General features: G+C 45.7%; 1 protein-coding gene across 7 annotated transcripts in view; it reads right to left on the bottom strand.

Moving 5' to 3' along the window:
* Positions 1 to 11,594: 11,594 nt before the first annotated feature.
* The window catches only part of LOC147018066 (calcium/calmodulin-dependent protein kinase type 1D-like), a 164,622-nt gene continuing 158,975 nt past the window's right edge, over positions 11,595 to 17,241 (bottom strand). For all 7 annotated transcript variants that reach the window (XM_085897371.1, XM_085897372.1, XM_085897376.1 and 4 more), the window contains one exon: positions 11,595 to 13,372. In XM_085897371.1, coding sequence (XP_085753497.1) covers positions 13,260 to 13,372 — 113 coding nt within the window. In that variant the 3' untranslated portion in view covers positions 11,595 to 13,259. The remainder of the gene's footprint in view (positions 13,373 to 17,241) is intronic.

Raw genomic sequence — 17,241 nt, 5'->3', positions numbered from 1 at the left:
ATCAGGATCGTGTCATAGAGTCAGTGTGCTTCTTTGGTTGTTTGTATATATATATATATATATATATATATATATATATATATATATATATATATATATATATATATATATATATATATATATATATATATATATATATATATACATGTCAAATGTTTTGTGTCTTTGAAGCAATTTTCAGGAAATAACGTTAATTTTAAATTCCTCAATCTCAAAGGGAAATCCCATTTACCTTTTATGATAAATACTATCCGGTTGTAACACCCTTTCAACAAATAGGAGAAAATGGATGACAGGTCCCCTTTTCTATACCATGTTCTCTGTTTTATGCTGTTAGGTTTGTTATATTCAGATAATAAGCAAGTTTAGAGATTTTGAACATAATTACAAATATTCGGTGAAGTGAATGACTTTATTCCCATGAAATGTTTTTTTTTTTTCACTCTTCTATGGTTTTCAGCCCTCAGATATTCCAATTTCTATATCATGTGTGTTGCACAAGCGATATATCATATCAAAATCATATTTTTGAAGTGTAAACCATTTTATCAAACAAAAAGTAATCAACTACTTTTTTTTAAATGCCACAAAATGTGAAAGTTCCTTTTCTAATGTCCTTGTTTCTACAAACACAGTCATGAACGGAGAGAAATGAAAGCAGTAACACACAGCTACCAGAGCACAGCTATGCCATTCTTCAGATGATGGCTCCGGAAACGACTGTTTTCAAATGTTTAAACCGAGACATGAGTAAATTTGTAGTTCTGCTCTTACAGAAGTTAAATTCTCATCAGATTTCTATCGGAGCTCATGATAAATCAAAGGGTGATTTTGCAAGAATCAGATGCAAGGTGCAGTGGAAATACATCACGACTTCTCATGGTAAAGAGGTTGTAGATGGGGTGCATTCAGTTGTGGTTATCTGCCAAATACCTGGTGGTAATGAACAAGGGTAGAGATGCAATTATTGGTCAAACCTCAGCAGAGTTCTTTGCTGTGCAGCAGATGATGCCTGAGGTGACACAGATCAGAATGTTATTGACTATCGATAAACATCACCCTTTGGAACATGTTAAGAAGGTAAATGTCATTAGTAAAAGTCACGTCATAGACTCTTATTATGGCAAAGAAATTTAGTTTTGAAACATCAACAGAGATGATGTCATGTCATATATCAAGCCAGCAGCTCCCAGTATGTTTTTATCTCCAGACCCAATCTTAAGGTAAATGTGGGAAAGTAGGTATTCCTCCAAGCCAATAAAAAAAAATTCCTGTAGAATAGTTGTGTGTTGTTGGTGAAGACACAAAGGTGCTTGTAATGAAGGACAATGCACCGCAAAGCCATTGCACCAAGTGCTCTAAACATGACACTTGCCAGCTCATGCCAACTCACAAAATGTTCTCGTGGAAGATAGTGTGACAGTCTTGGTCTATGCAGCAGATGAGTATGCGCATTACTAATTCCACATTGCATATTGACTTCTGTGATGCCAGGTGAAACAGGTGAGGTCACATGAAGGATATGCTTAACAGAGAGTTTGTGTAATGATGCAGTGTGGGTCATAAAAAAGGTAAAAAAACCAAAAAAAAACCATAACGACACCAGTGACAGATATGAAATAAACTTTTAATGCAAAATATTTACATTCCTCAAGTTTCAATACTTAAACGAAGTGCTCAATATGACCTCCCCTCTATTTTGTACAAATTATTTTATACAGCAACAAGTTTCGCATCACTTTCTGAAAGGTATCTTGCGTATAACTCCTGAGATAATCTGAATAACTTCATCTTTCAAATCAGTAATTGTGGTTGGTTTAAACTGAAACACCCTTCCATTGATTAGTTTGCAAAAAAAAAAAAAATGCAGGAGTGGCAAATCAGGGGATCTTGTCGAGGGGGGGAGGGGGCATGGGATTTCAGTTTTGTGACTAAGGCGATTGGAAAATTTATCTTCAGCTTCGCAAGACATTCATTCGAGAAATGGGCTGTGGCTCCATATTGTTGAAATCAAAGATTTTCATTATCCTCACCCTGTTGGATAGCTGTCTTCAGCATGTGAAGATAATGATCTGAAATCAGTTACTGTACTTTCAGTATGAGGGTCTTGAAAAAAAATAGGGAGTGTAAATTTGTGACAAACTCAATCCAAACCAGCCGCTGATTTTCGGAGAGTGAAGTGATGCTTCTTCACGTTCTTATGGTTTTTACTAATCTCCAAAATCTGCAATTATGCTTATTCATCATCCCATAAATGCAGATATGGAATTCATCAGAGAAACTTATGCCATCAATATTGAGGTCTCCATTTTCCAGTGCTCTAGGAGAGCAGAAACAAAATTCATACCATATTCTGTGATCATGTTCATTCAGTGCTGGGAAAAGCTGGACTTTGTAAGGAAAAATCCAATGTCTTCCATCAGTGTTCATCACACTAATTTGTGACTGATTCCTTGTTTATTGAGTCATCTTGATGATTTGTGTGTACTTCTCCATCCATTGCCTTACAGGTTCTATAGTCTCTGGGCCACAAACACGAACATGCCATTTTGAGCAGCCCTTATTCACATTTTCTAACGAGCATGTATGTTTCATCACTCGCACTAATGCCTTTATTTTTTTTGTAAACAGCATGCAATATCTCTCAAATGCTCTCTGCACTCCCTTTGGTGACTTTGCTTCAATGTGCACAGAAATAAAGATGCACCGCTCAATGTTAAATTGCCCCATTATTTTTAATACCTGTGAAAAAAAAAAAACACATTGTGTCACAGGGAATCTCAGGAAATTTGAAATATATTCCCAAACCATATTACGAAGAAAATCTCAGCATGATCAAATGTTGCCCTTTTTATGGTCCACCCTGTAGTTAGTTACTCGAGAGTATTTTTTTTATGAAAACTGTTAATTGCTTGTTCCAGGTAACACTACTGTTTTTTTTATGGTAGTGTTTCTGTATATATATATATATATATATATATATATATATATATATATATATATATATATATATATATATATATATATATATATATATATATATATATATATATATATTAGCCTGGTGTTGGCATAGTGGTTAGGGTAGCAGCTTGGGATCCAAAAGGTCCTGAGTTCAAGCCCCGTTGGCCGCTTGAATTAATACACACCAGGAGGTTGACTCAGCCTCTCATCCTTCTGAGGTCGGCGAAGTGAGTACCAGTGTACTGGGCCCGGTGTATGCCCTGGTTAGAATAGGTGTACCATATCCCTGTGTCATAAGAGGCAACCAGGGTTGCGTCAGGAAGGGCATCCGGCGTAAAACCTGTGCCAAATCATTATGCGGATCATAACGGATGATCCGCTGTGGCGACCCCTAACGGGAGCAACCGAAAGAAGATGAAGAAGATATATATATATATATATATATATATATATATATATATATATATATATATATATATATATATATATATATATATATATATATATATATATATATATATATATATTGTTACGTTTGAGGGGGGTATGCATTCAAAGGGTAATTAGGATATTTAATTAGGTATGCCATGCTGTTCGAGTTTACCAGGATCTCGATGTAATAAGTAGTAATTCAGTGGTGATAAGTTGTCTAGTAAATGTTCATTTCTTCAAGGGGGAAATGATAAATGTCACGTAATTAGATAGGGACACGGGATAGGGTAAGTGTGTCTGCATAAACCCCTTTTTGGTATTCTCTGGAGACTGGCCGTGACGTCACAGTACAGTGCAGTGGATGGCTCCGCCCCGTGATCACGATTGGCAGAAGGCGACGGCAGTGGGCCAATAAACGGCTCGATTGGAGGTGACGATGGCAGAAGGATAAAAAGGTTCTGTTTGGGGTCGAAAAGGAAGAAGAAGAAGATTACAACCAGAACGCTCGTGTTTTTTTGGTGTGGAACCTGTGGCGGCAGAGAGCGTCTTGGTTGCTGTGCTGAGTCGATCGTGCTCTTGATCGTGTCTGGGAGCCTTGCCGAGCCTCGTGCCTCACCTCGGTTGGCTCTGGGGTTCTGCTGACTCGGGTACGGGGTCGGGCGGCGTGCGGACCTGCCTCCCTCTCCTGCTCGCGGCTTGACGTAGGAGCTGGTTCCCTGGCGGCTGTGGGCGGACTTGGGCCAGGACCAGGAGGTCGACAGCACCGCGGTTTCTCCTGCCCCCCTGGCGAGAGCAAGGCCGGCTCGTCCGGCGCCGATCCAGCGACAGTTGCGTCCACACCACTGTCCAGCCTGACCACCAGAGATAGCTACGTTTTGTGTGTGTGTGTGTGTGTGTGTGTGTGTGTGTGTGTGTGTGTGTGTGTGTGTGTGTGTGTGTGTGTGTGTGTGTGTGTGTGTGTGTGTGTGTGTGTGTGTGTGTCTGTGTGTGTGTGCTTGGCGCCTTAGAGGGATTGAGAACTGTATATTCATTGGAATTGTCTGTGTTTTCCCCACGCCCGATCCCACACCATCCCGTCGAATCGCCCCGGATCCCTCTTCTTGCCGAGTCTTGTTATTTCTGGTGAAAATAAAAACGAATAAACATCATCAACTCAGTGAAAAGTGACTCGTGCCACCTTCCTCGTCCCGTTTGCGGTAGAGCGATTAGAACCGCCATGTTTGGGTTATAAACAAATAAATCGCCTCCATCGTTTCGGCTCATTCTACGTTGGCGGGACTGTTCAAGTCCCGTGGACGTCACATTGGTGTCAGGGTGTTGGATGTTCGAACCCCTCTAAATTATATACCAGGATTAAAATCTCGCCACGAATCGGAATATAAAATTATTAAACAAAAGCGCGCGAGCGCGGGAAAATTTTGGCGGGATTTTTCAAATTTAAATTAATTGGCGGCAAACGGGACTTCTGCACCATGGCGGATGTGCAGATGTTTGAGGAGGAAGGCCACGTGTCTGGCAGCGAGTCGGGGGAAGAGGGGAGAGACGGGGGTAGGGTTGGAACCTCCCCCATTCCGAGCGTGGACCGTGCTTCATTGCCCGTAACGGGCCGGCAGTGCCGGAAACCGGTGCGATGACGATCCAGACACTGTTGGAACGTTTAAGAGGGGACATGCCGTTACAAATGGCAAATCAATTCGTGACACAGAGGGCAGAAATGACAGCACAAATGGAAAATCAATTCGTGACACAGAGGGCAGAAATGACGGCACAGAGGGCAGAAATGACGGCACAAATGGAAAATCAATTCGTGACACAGAGGGCAGAAATGACGGCACAAATGGAAAATCAATTCGTGACACAGAGGGCAGAAATGACAGATCAATTGGGGGTAATGGGGGTACAGTTGAGTGCACGGATTGATTTAATGAGGGATGAATTGGGGGAAAAGATGGAGAAAATGAAAACTGAGATGCAGGAGTGTGTGGATGTTAAATTGGGAGAAATACAAAGTAAATTCGAGGATAGATTGGAGGAAACAAAGGTAGAAATTACACTGGAGAGGGAAAATATACGGAAAAAATTGGTAGATAAAATTGATGCAACGAACATTCGGGTTGATAAAGTGGATGAAAGCCTGGAACGTCATCGTGCCTGTGTGGATGCTCGTATGCAGCTGCAAGTTGAAGAGTGGGGAGAGCTGAGGAAGCAAGGGATGAATTTGGCGGAGGAGGTAAAAGGATTGGAGGCTCGTTTGGACGAACAAGATAAAATTATGAGCGAAGATGAAATCTTGGATAAAGGCCTGGTAGAGCCGTCTTTTGTAAGTAGAGTGTCCGGGTTGGTTGAGGAGCAGCTACAAACTCGCGACGGAGCCTTGGAGGAGGTTGTGCGGGCCCAGAAGATCCTGCGGGAAGAGGTGAATCGGTCCATTCAACGTTTGGAACAGGAGGCAAAATTGACCCATGAGACCCTCACCCCAAAACATCTTTGGCCACAGTGGGCTCCGAAATTGGATACGCAGCCACAAGGGTGTTTGATCCCTGGGCTGGATTCAGACAAGGGAGAAACTGAGAAGCAGGCCACCGTAAAAGTGATCCCCCTGGTAAATTTCGACGGGTCAGGGAGCGTTGAAGCTTTTCTGACGCAATTTGAGTGTATTTCCCGACTAAACGGGTGGAATGAGCAGGAACGTACAGGGAATTTGGTGGAAACATTGCGGGGACCAGCCGCAGACGTGTAAAACGTGATCGCGGAGGGGATGTTGACCAGCTCCCACATCTGCGAGGCGTTGAGCCGTCGGTTTGGGTTTGCAGCAAACTGTGATCTGGTGCGGGCCCAGCTCCAGCACCGCAGATTAAAGCCGGGTGAGACAGTGCAGGAGCTGGCACAGGACATTTACCAATCAGTCAGGATCGCGTATCGGGACCTTACAGTGGAGGCATGGGACAGACTGGCACTAGAGAAATTTTTAGCTGCTCTTCCTGACCCTGAGGTCCGAGCGCTAGTGGAGTTACAGGATCCACCCACCGTTCACCGAGCGGCCGAGTGCGCGGCCAGGCTGGCCTCGTGGAGTCGGCCGGGTCGGGTTCCAGAGAGGCCATCGGTGACGATCCGACAGGCGGAGATCCAGGATCAGGGAGGGGGGCTGGGAGAAATTGGCATTACCCAAATGTTTCAGGAAATTTGCCAGAAACTGTCAAGTTTGATAAAGGGTAATCCGGTAGTTAGTGCGCCAAAGCGGCGGGGTCCAGCCCAGCCAATAGAGCAATTTGATTATGGCCGAGGGGGTCCGGAACCGGAAGAGACATTTCACCGATACTCACGGGGGCCTTTTATGGGGAGTTGTTTCCGGTGCGGGCGAAGAGGACACATGCAACGATATTGCCGGTACCCGGCGATGGAGGGGCCCTCCAATAGACTTTTAGACTCGGAGAGGGTGAATCCTCCTGCTGAACCGCCAGGTCTATCCGAGTTGCCCTTACCTAGGTCGAGTCCGGAGATCACTGTCGGGGGTCGGGGAGACTAGATTGGGCTGAGCATATACGGCCATGCTCGGCTGCTGAGATTGTGGCGAAGTGCCCTCCTTTGGTGGAAAAAAATGAATTGTGGGAAAATTGGCATGGGTTTGTGAGTTCTGCTGGGTTTTAGAGTGACAATCGGGACAGTGGGTAATTGGAAACAAAGCGGGCACGAGTGGCTGTCCAATGGCTGGTGCGTGGATCGGGTGAGAAGTGCTGTGTGAGTTGTTTTAAGTGAAGAAGTGAAATGTATGGTGCACACATTGTTTTTTTATTGGGCATGGTGTGGTAACAGGGAAGGTCATGGTCGGTGAAGTGTTAGAAATGCAGGTGTCACATGTAAGGCCGATGGGGTGGGGGAGTCATGTGGGTTTTGTGGGTGGGGATGATGTGCTTGTCCACAGGGATTGCTGAAGCTCACGGTGAGCGTGAATTGCGACCCCCTTCAAGGAGATTCACCACCTGGTGGCTAATGGTGACAGTGTCTGGAGGCAACTGGGAGAGGGTCTGGTGGGGCGACCAAAGCGGGTAGGACCTTGGCGACCCAGGAAGGCCAGAGGAGCCAGTGAGACCCCTTCCAGTGTGTTGTACGGGATGAGAGCTGATGGCTACCCGGGGGGTGGGAATCAAAGGGAGCGGGGTGGAGAAACGTCCGGGTTGGACTAAAGCTTACCTGTGGGCATGGTTGCACCTGAGATGCCCCCATCATCTTGTGGTAACCCACCCCACGGCCACGACGGGATTCAGCCTGCATGATTAAAATAAGGACCATGACCTAGAAATGTGATGATGACCATGGTGTGAGTGTTGTGAAGATGTGTGAGTCCCACTCGATCCCGCACAACTTGACAGGTGCAGCAAGGGCATGATGTCCGCATAATTTTGGGGCAAGCAAATTTGAAAATTGGCTCCCCAGGTAACGCTGGGTCTATTAGCATCCACTGGGGGAGGCGGTCAAGTGTAAATATCCTGTGAATAGTGTCGTTAAGGCTTAGAGTAGGAATGTAAAGTATGTGTTGTGTTTTTGTGGAACCTTTTGTTTCCCCTCCCCAGATCACTGGAAGAGTGCTGGGCAAGAGCGATGATCCGGAGGATGGAGTGCAACTTCGCTCGGTGCTCTCATGTGATGAAATAAAAAAAACAAACAAAAAAAACGAATGATTGTTTAGGCGAGGATAAGGCCATAAGGGGGTAGTACATTAAGCAGGATAGGTAAGTTAGCTGCGACTCGCTGCCCATTGCCCCTCCTACTTTATTTCGTTAGGTTAATTAGGTGTGAGTCAGTAAGTGTTAAGGCTGGTACGGTAGCGCCTGTGATATACCTTGCAGGAGCTGCGGTACCAGAGGAGGGGGCAGTGTTACGTTTGGGGGGGGTATGCATTCAAAGGGTAATTAGGATGTTTAATTAGGTATGCCATGCTGTTCGAGTTTACCAGGATCTCGATGTAATAAGTAGTAATTCAGTGGTGATAAGTTGTCTAGTAAATGTTCATTTCTTCAAGGGGGAAATGATAAATGTCACGTAATTAGATAGGGACACGGGATAGGGTAAGTGTGTCTGCGTAAACCCCTTTTTGGTATTCTCTGGAGACTGGCCGTGACGTCACAGTACAGTGCAGTGGATGGCTCCGCCCCGTGATCACGATTGGCAGAAGGCGACGGCAGTGGGCCAATAAACGGCTCGATTGGAGGTGACGAGGGCAGAAGGATAAAAAGGTTCTGTTCGGGGTCGAAAAGGAAGAAGAAGAAGATTACAACCAGAACGCTCGTGTTTTTTTGGTGTGGAACCTGTGGCGGCAGAGAGCGTCCTGGTTGCTGTGCTGAGTCGATCGTGCTCTTGATCGTGTCTGGGAGCCTTGCCGAGCCTCGTGCCTCACCTCGGTTGGCTCTGGGGTTCTGCTGACTCGGAGTGCGGGGTCGGGCGGCGGGCGGACCTGCCTCCCTCTCCTGCTCGCGGCTTGGCGCGGGAGCTGGTTCTCTGGCGGCTGTGGGCGGACTTGGGCCAGGACCAGGAGGTCGACAGCACCACGGTTTCTCCTGCCCCCCTGGCGAGAGCAAGGCCGGCTCATCCGACGCCGATCCAGGGACAGTTGCGTCCACACCACGGTCCAGCCAGACCACCAGAGATAGCTACGTTTTGTGTGTGTGTGTGTGTGTGTGCTTGGTGCCTTAGAGGGATTGAGAACTGTATATTCATTGGAATTGTCTGTGTTTTTCCCCACGCCCGATCCCACACCATCCCGTCGAATCGCCCCGGATCCCTCTTCTTGCCGAGTCTTGTTATTTCTAGTGAAAATAAAAACGAATAAACATCATCAACTCAGTGAAAAGTGACTCGTGCCACCTTCCTCGTCCCGTTTGCGGTAGAGCGATTAGAACCGCCATGTTTGGGTTATAAACAAATAAATCGCCTCCATCGTTTCGGCTCATTCTACGTTGGCGGGACTGTTCAAGTCCCGTGGACGTCACAATATATATATCCAGCCACCATATTTTATTCATCACTCTATATGTGATTTGAATGTCTTCATTCTTGTACAACTTACCATTGTATGGACTGTAATTTCATATGTACATAATGTTATGTGGAAAAAAATGGGGGGGGGGGGTGGTCCATAACTAGGATCTGTTAATAGGATTAGGGTTGGTTCCATCTATTACATAAAGGAGCAAAAACTGTTCCTCTCAACGACAGACCTATCAGCTTACTTACAATCATCAGCAATGTCATGAATCCATCATCACAGTTTATATGAAAACCTTCCTTTTCTCCAATAACCTAATCTCAGTTCACCAATTTGGTTTCAGACCAGGTCACTCCACCTTGGACATGCTCCTTATTCTCACCCAACAATGGATGGAGGCCCTCAATGTTAGACATCTGATCAGGGCCGTCCCTCTGAACATATCTCATGCTTTTGATACAGTCTGGCATCCTGCCTTCCTCTCCAAATTATCTGTCTGTGGCATCCAAGGTCAACTCCACACATGGCTTTCTGAGTTCCTTTACTATCGTAGCCAACATGTGGCTCTCAACAGAATCCTTTCATCTCCTTTCCCTGTCAAGGCTGGAGTGCCCCCAAGGCAGTGTTCTTGGCCCAGTCCTATTCCTGATCTTCTTCAATGATCTGTCTGACTCTCAAGATCGGTAAGTGTTGTCTGCTTGCAGTCACTTGGCAAGATATTTTGGCTATTCACGGAGGTAATGGGCCTCCCGCACAGAGTCTGCATCAGTCGGACCCACTCGACGCAGCAATAAATTTGATTATCTGTTTGTTCCTGCTAAGTTTCCAAACCCCTGAGCCAATTTTCACAAACTTTGCTGCGCCACATCGTTTCCTCCATCACCGAAGGTGGAGGGATGGAGGTTATGTTTTCACCTGTCTGTCGGTGTGCAGGATATCTCATAAAGTTATGGAATTGGACAAAATTTGTTGTACAGGTTGGGAGTGTTACAAGTACGAATTGATTAGATTTTGGTGACTATCTGGATCTGAGAATTTTAAAAGTGATTCTTCACCAGATAGGGCCAAAAATAGTACATTGCACTACATCTCAAAAAGTTGTGGACGAGTTATGACAAAACTTGGTGAATGAGTTGGTCAAGAACAAGGTGACAAGAACAAGCCGATTAGATTCAGGTCCAGTTGCAGATCTGGGATATCAGTGGGATACAAAACATAAACTGTTCAGCCTGGCAGAGAGATTGCACTCTACCTCGTGCTGTTCAGGACCTCGGAAGGTCAGCGTGACAATAAAAAATTTCAATTATTAATCCAATTGATGGAAAAACAATAAATAACGGCGCTCTTTGGGACCTTGCGGCATCTTCCGGCAGAACACGCATGTGCAGTCGAAGCTCCGATGAAGCACTTCTCCCAGCTGATGAAGTGACTTGTGCCACCATCACAAGTCGGTTCAAATGAAACATTCATACTAAAGTTTAAAAAAATAAATAACCCAATCTTGATTGGGTGACCGAACTGATATTGTTTCTCGGTAAGCAATTTCCTGCATGTTAAGCATTTAAAGTTAAGCATTGAATATTTAAATATTCACTGGAGCCTGATAATATAAAGGCCGAGAAGTGGAACTTTCATTTTTTTCCCCATCTTCAACTTGAACCCTGCTCTGAGCCTTTTGTAATGTTGCATCGATTTCAATAAATTTTTGATGTTTGTAATTGTTTATATGCAGCACATGGCTGCTAGTTTTGCCTCTTTCTGTACTGCTGATGCAGTGCCCCATGAGGATCAGGGCAGGAATTTTTGCCAGGGCACCAGCACACAATAGCACATTCTTTTCAAAATACATTGTGGGATATTTAGCATCCAGAAACAAATACGAGCAGCTGGGACAGCTGGGTTAAAGTCCCCTCTGAACAACACCTTACTCACTGATGCAATATTCAACCTGCGATGCACTTGGGTGAGTCAATAGTCCAGGTTGAGGATGGAACCCAGACATTTAGCACGTAGGTGAATATGCTACCTCTGAACATTCATGTAAGCCCCAATTGAGCACCGTAAAAATATAAGGCCATTCGATGAGCACCCACAACAAAAAACACCAAAAAATTTGAGTGGCAATGCACCTGCACAAGTTTATTTGTAAGGACAAGGATTCAAGGTTAAGAAACATGAAAGATTGGCCACTCGGCCCAGCACTGCATTGCGATCAGGGTTGTTCTGGCAGGGGTGGGTGGGGAAGGGGAATAACTCAAGCATAAACGTCTTTGGGGGAGTGAAAGAGGAAGAGGGTGGTTTCAGAAATGTCAGGAGGAAGTACTGGGTCTTAGGAGCACAAAGCTAGAACATGCATAGAAAAGCCACTTCCAACTCTATCAGCATCTTTGTATTGGTGCATTAACATGGATAGTGAGATAGCTTCCGTCTTTGAGGAATCGAAAGGGTGAAGCAGGCTGGTGGCAGGGTCATCGGTGCAGAAAGGAGCATGAGGAAAGTGGTGAGAATGTGATGATGAAGGAAAGAAGAGATGAGAGTTTTGTGGGGGAAAGGAGTTGCAGAAATTTGATTTTCCATAAACTATCTTGACAAGCACCAGAAGAATACAATGTAGCATTTGAAGTTGTTTCATAAGGAAGAATCAGGATATCATCAGAATCACATCTGAGGCTAATATAAGAGAATTCTAAACTATCAGTTTATTGGAAAAAAAAAATCAGATCAAATAAATACATTTTCTGCCAGAAAAAAGCAGAGACATCATTCAAGTTCCATTATGTAACTGGGACAAGTAGTTGGTTCAATTGGTACAAGAAGTTGCATCGGTAATTGCTTTGTTGGAAATGCAAATAGTTTTGAGTACAGAAATGGGATTTGACCCTGGCAGCCAGCCAACCTCACCACCTTCAGGAAATGGGGGTTATAACGCAATGGCGACACGGCACGACGGTGTACAAAAATACGCAGCCTCTTAGCAGCGTTACGGCAGAAGAATAAAAACCAGGCACCACACGGACAGTTTCACCGAGTCACCAACATCAGGAATGCTGTAATCACATCACCAAGGTTATGTGTACAAATGATCAACCATTTGCACTCACAAAATTACCAATGCTGGCACACCAAACTCCACTGGGAATTTGAACAAAGCAGTGCAGGGAACCTGTCGGGCAATGGACCTGTCCACCAACCTGTCCCACAACCCACTGTAAGCCACATTAAAGCTTGCACAAGACGTCCACAGTTCCATGCCCTGTCAGTCGCTAAAACAGGAAGCCAGTGATACATCTGGATAAATAAATGACGTTGAAACTGCAGATGCATGGTATTTCAGAGGTATATAGAGTTCCCTCAAAGTGGTTGCAACACCCAATTTAAACTGATTGCACGATGGGTAATTTAATTCGTTTTGGACACAACTTTTCTAGTTTTGATCAAGTGCAATAAGAGCTCATCAACATAATCTGCTACACTTCTGGGCCTTACTCATCCTTCTCTGTACAAACTGAAACAAACGCCATGGAAACTGTGTCAATGCTCCAACCGTAAGAGTTGGGCTTTTCACCTTTCTAATGCAGATAATGTCAGGCTGTTGTGAGAGCAAAGCAGGAATTGGTTGGAAGTTTTCGTGAACACGTTTTCTGAGCAGCTGCATGTTTGGGTGTTCAGCCAGGTGTTTACAAGTCTTGTCTACCTGGGAGGAATAACAAAGAAACCTGGCTCCCTCCTCCTCAAGAGTTCCCAGGTAAATGATCTGGAATGTTTTCAGGAGGCAACTTAACTCTGAAACGTTCCTTGTTGGTGGCCTCTGATCAACGAGCATGACCTCTTGCTTGACCAATGACATGTTCTCCCTCAAGGTTTAGTTTGCTGGATCACATCATTCCAGCACTGCCGCAACCTGGGAGCTTGCAGCCATTGTTGAGGGTGATGGTGGTGATGGAGTAGTTGACATGGGATCTTCAGAGAGTGATGAGGAGGCTGGACTAATATCTGAAAGAAGGGGAAGGTATAAAGGTGTGAGGGGTGGCGGGGGGGGGGGGGGTTGGGAGGGCAGGCACTGGTGAAGGAAATGGTGAGGACATTCAAAGTAGCAAGACAATGGTGAGGATAATCTATACTAATAAATGTCAGTGTGTGAGTGTGTGTGTGTGTGTGTGTCTCCTCCATAACTCCAAAACCACAAAACCTAGCAGCCTGAAACTTTGCATGCATGCTTTAAAAAAACACTCCAAGGAAGTGCATGACTGAAAATTGGGTGTTTGGGTTAATTAAAACACCCTTTTTGAAGATAATTAACGGCCTTATTTAATTATATCCTTTATCAGGCGCATCCTCGGTCACCTCTCTCTGTGGTCTGAAGGCATATCCTCGGTAACCTCGCTGGGGTCTGAAGCCGCCATGTTTTTTGGTCTGCTCAACCATTCATTGACTTGGAACAGGCCGTAATGATTTATTAACAATGAAGTTTTTTTGTCTTTTTACGTTCCTCACTCATTATCGAATGCCTGTTCATCATAGCTGCAAATTGCGGTGTGTGTGTGTGTGTGTGTGTGTGTGTGTGTGTGTGTGTGTGTGTGTGTATATGTATGTATATATATATATATATATATATATATATATATATATATATATATATATATATATATATACATATATATATATATATATATATATATATATATATATATATATATATATATATATATATGTATATATATAGATAGATATATATATATATATATATATATATATATATATATATATATATATATATATATATATATATATACATATATAGTTATGGTTTTCCGCCGGCGCGTCGCCACGAGCACATCCACCAGATGGAGCAGTGGAGTTGTCTCAGCTCGATTTCCCGGAATGTCAGATCGCCGGCCCGGAAAAGTCTTGGTCGACGGGTCCTTGTTATTTTGGACCGAAATACGCCAATGGGTAGACTACGTGGGGTAGGGTTAACTGCCAACTTCAATTTACCTAATTACCCACGTGGTCTAGCTACCGGGGAATTTCACCCTTGACGAAACTCGGACAGAAACAAGCCGCTTAAGTGAGCCCGTTCCGTATGCGATGCCGAGCGGTTTCAATCGCCAAGTTCCGTCAGCCCGATTATCTCGTTACCGTGGCCCAATGGCCAGCTAATCCCTCACACGCACGACACACTCAGTAAATGGCAGAAATGACATGGCGAGCTGAGTACATTCAACAAATGGGGATATTTATTTATACAAATGATGGGGGAATTGTTTGGGAGGCACGTAAGGACAGATTTATACCAAATAAAAGGAATGCAACTAATATACAGCACAGGCACTTATATGCAATTTTACTACTTACGAGACACACCACAAACACAACTTTTTATCGGGCGCCACAAACAGACACACGCAAACCCAGACAGAAATGGTGGCTATTGCCTTTAATATGACTTTCAGCTCGGAGGGACAGGCGAGCTGAAAGCCAGGATCTATCTTGGACCTGTCCTCGACGACGACCATGATGGTGATCACCAAGACGATAAGGCTCCAGACCTCCCCGACGATGATCAATGCCACGACGACGAAAACGACGACCAACCAGACGACCAGAAAATGTCATGTACCGAGATGTGATGTACCTCAGCACGTGCGCAAACCGCGCTGATCACTGAACTCTCTCTGTGCACGCAGACCGCGCTATTTTTATCTCCCCTGCTTCGAAATAGGGGGGGGCACCTCCTCACAACTCCGCCCTCTCCAGTCGTGGGCCCTGATTGGCTGAGTCGCAGTCACCCCACCCGCTGCACGCCGATTGGCCGAGGGCCACCGCGTGGCTCCTCCCCGAACTCCGCCTTCTCCACACTGGACGACCTTCTGTGCATGCACCCTCGTCATTCCTCCCATTCACCAAAACGGGCGGCAAACCCTGCGATTGGCCAGGTGGAGGAAGTGAATGAAGGCGAGGGCGATGCGGTGTGATCGTCGGTGATGTCGGTGGTGCAAAGACCAACTAAAAGAAAACCTGACTATTAAAATAACTTCACAGCGCTGGAACATTTAATTACCCATTAGACTCGGGAAAGGACTATAACTGGCAACATGTACTTACTGATATAACTGAGCTGAAGGACCTGAATGTTGAGTGCGATAGCTTTCCAAATCCAGAACAACATATATATATATATATATATATATATATATATATATATATATATATATATATATATATATATATATATATATATATATATATATATATATATATATTGTTGCAGATTCGCGCCCGCCGGCGTGCTGACGGCCACGTAACTCGAATCGCGGCACGTCGCCCACCGGACGGACAATCCAGTCGTGACCCTCTCGGACTAACGCCGGGAACCAGTCACGGGTGGACCTTTCGGTCTCACCGCGATCGAGCCAATCAGCCCCCGCGTGGGATAGGGTTGCTCGCCAAATTCGACCTACCTAAGTACCCACACGGAGGGTAGACCGGGCGATCGCACCTCGCCGCAGGTCGACTTCGGACACGGGCCACTTAAGCGACCCGTTCCGTACTATCGGGATAACCGAGCGGTGTTATTCGTCGACCTCGACGGTTCGATTAATTATCGGGCGTATTCAGCCCACTACCAATCCTTTACGTGAAGCAAGATGAGGATTCAATGAAAGAAATGACGAAGCGAAGCGGGAAACAGTTCAACACAAAGCACATTTATTCGCGCTGAACGGAAAGCGCACATATACAATTCCACCAAAAGCACATAGAAAAGAGGAAAAGAAACACAATGCAATTTTACACAAAAAGCAAATGCGACAATGCAGATCTAATACCGATTACGCGAGCACACGGCAACACTTATACAATTTTACTTCACAGACGGCGCCGACAACACATACCCAAAACCAAGGAAAAGAACAGAGAACCCTCAAGGATGAGGCGGGCCTGAGGCCGAGACCGGGTCGGGCCTACCCGTCTGGTGATGAGACGTGGAGCGGCGATGGTGCCTCAACTCCGCGGGCCTCGCGGGCAGTGTCTGGTAGGGGGTGGGAAAGGGGCCCCCTTGGTCGCACTATCTCAGCGCGGGGGGAAACAGGAGGGGGTTGCTGATGCTCGGGGTATAGAGGATTCCTACTCTGCCTCGAGTCCCGCGACGAGCGTCTCCACCTCGGCCAGGTCGCGCTGTCGGCCTCCCTGGGGTGCAGCTCCCTGCACGACGCGAGCACCCCCTCGTCTGCCCTCGCCTCCTCTCCACAGCTCCGTCCCCTCCGCTCCGACTCCAACGCACACGACGGCGACCAACTCCTTTTTGCTCCTTCTTTCCAACTCCACCGCCCGCGAAGTCTTAACTCTCTGTTCCCTTGACTGACGAACACGGTCGCTTATATCAGCCCCGTGGCTTCGCTCTCTCATCTTTGACCCCCTCCCTTCGACCTTTCACCTCGCTCCCCATTGGCCCGAGAAAAAGTGGGCGTGAATGCTTTTTGATCCATAAATTTGCATATATCGATCGCCCTCCAACGCCCTGGGGGCGGGGCCAAATCGCCCCTCGCTCACCGATTGGACGGAACAAAAGTGGGCGTGTGTCGTTTTTGATCCGTTTTTGAAGTGGAAAATCCGTGGTTTTGTACACGCTGTTCGGCGCGCGCCCTGCACGAGTCCAACACCGGTACCCACAAGCGGCGCAAGAACGGTGGTGATGCGACGGTTGCGAGGTGTGACGTGAAGCGGCGCCGCGGTGGGTGGTTGATGTTGTGGTTGTAACAATGGCGGTTGGTCCAAAACAAAGATAGTAAAAGAAAAACGGCTATCCTGAAGAGTCGCAGCACGCATAAATGACATGTATTCCCACTAGACAACGGGTTTGG

This window comes from Eptatretus burgeri, chromosome 10, assembly GCF_056783735.1.
Source record: "Eptatretus burgeri isolate ZD-2024b chromosome 10, Ebu_testis_v1, whole genome shotgun sequence".
Lineage (NCBI taxonomy): Eukaryota > Metazoa > Chordata > Myxini > Myxiniformes > Myxinidae > Eptatretus > Eptatretus burgeri.
Note: the sequence above shows the minus strand (reverse complement) of the source record. Positions and strands in the feature narration are given on the sequence as shown.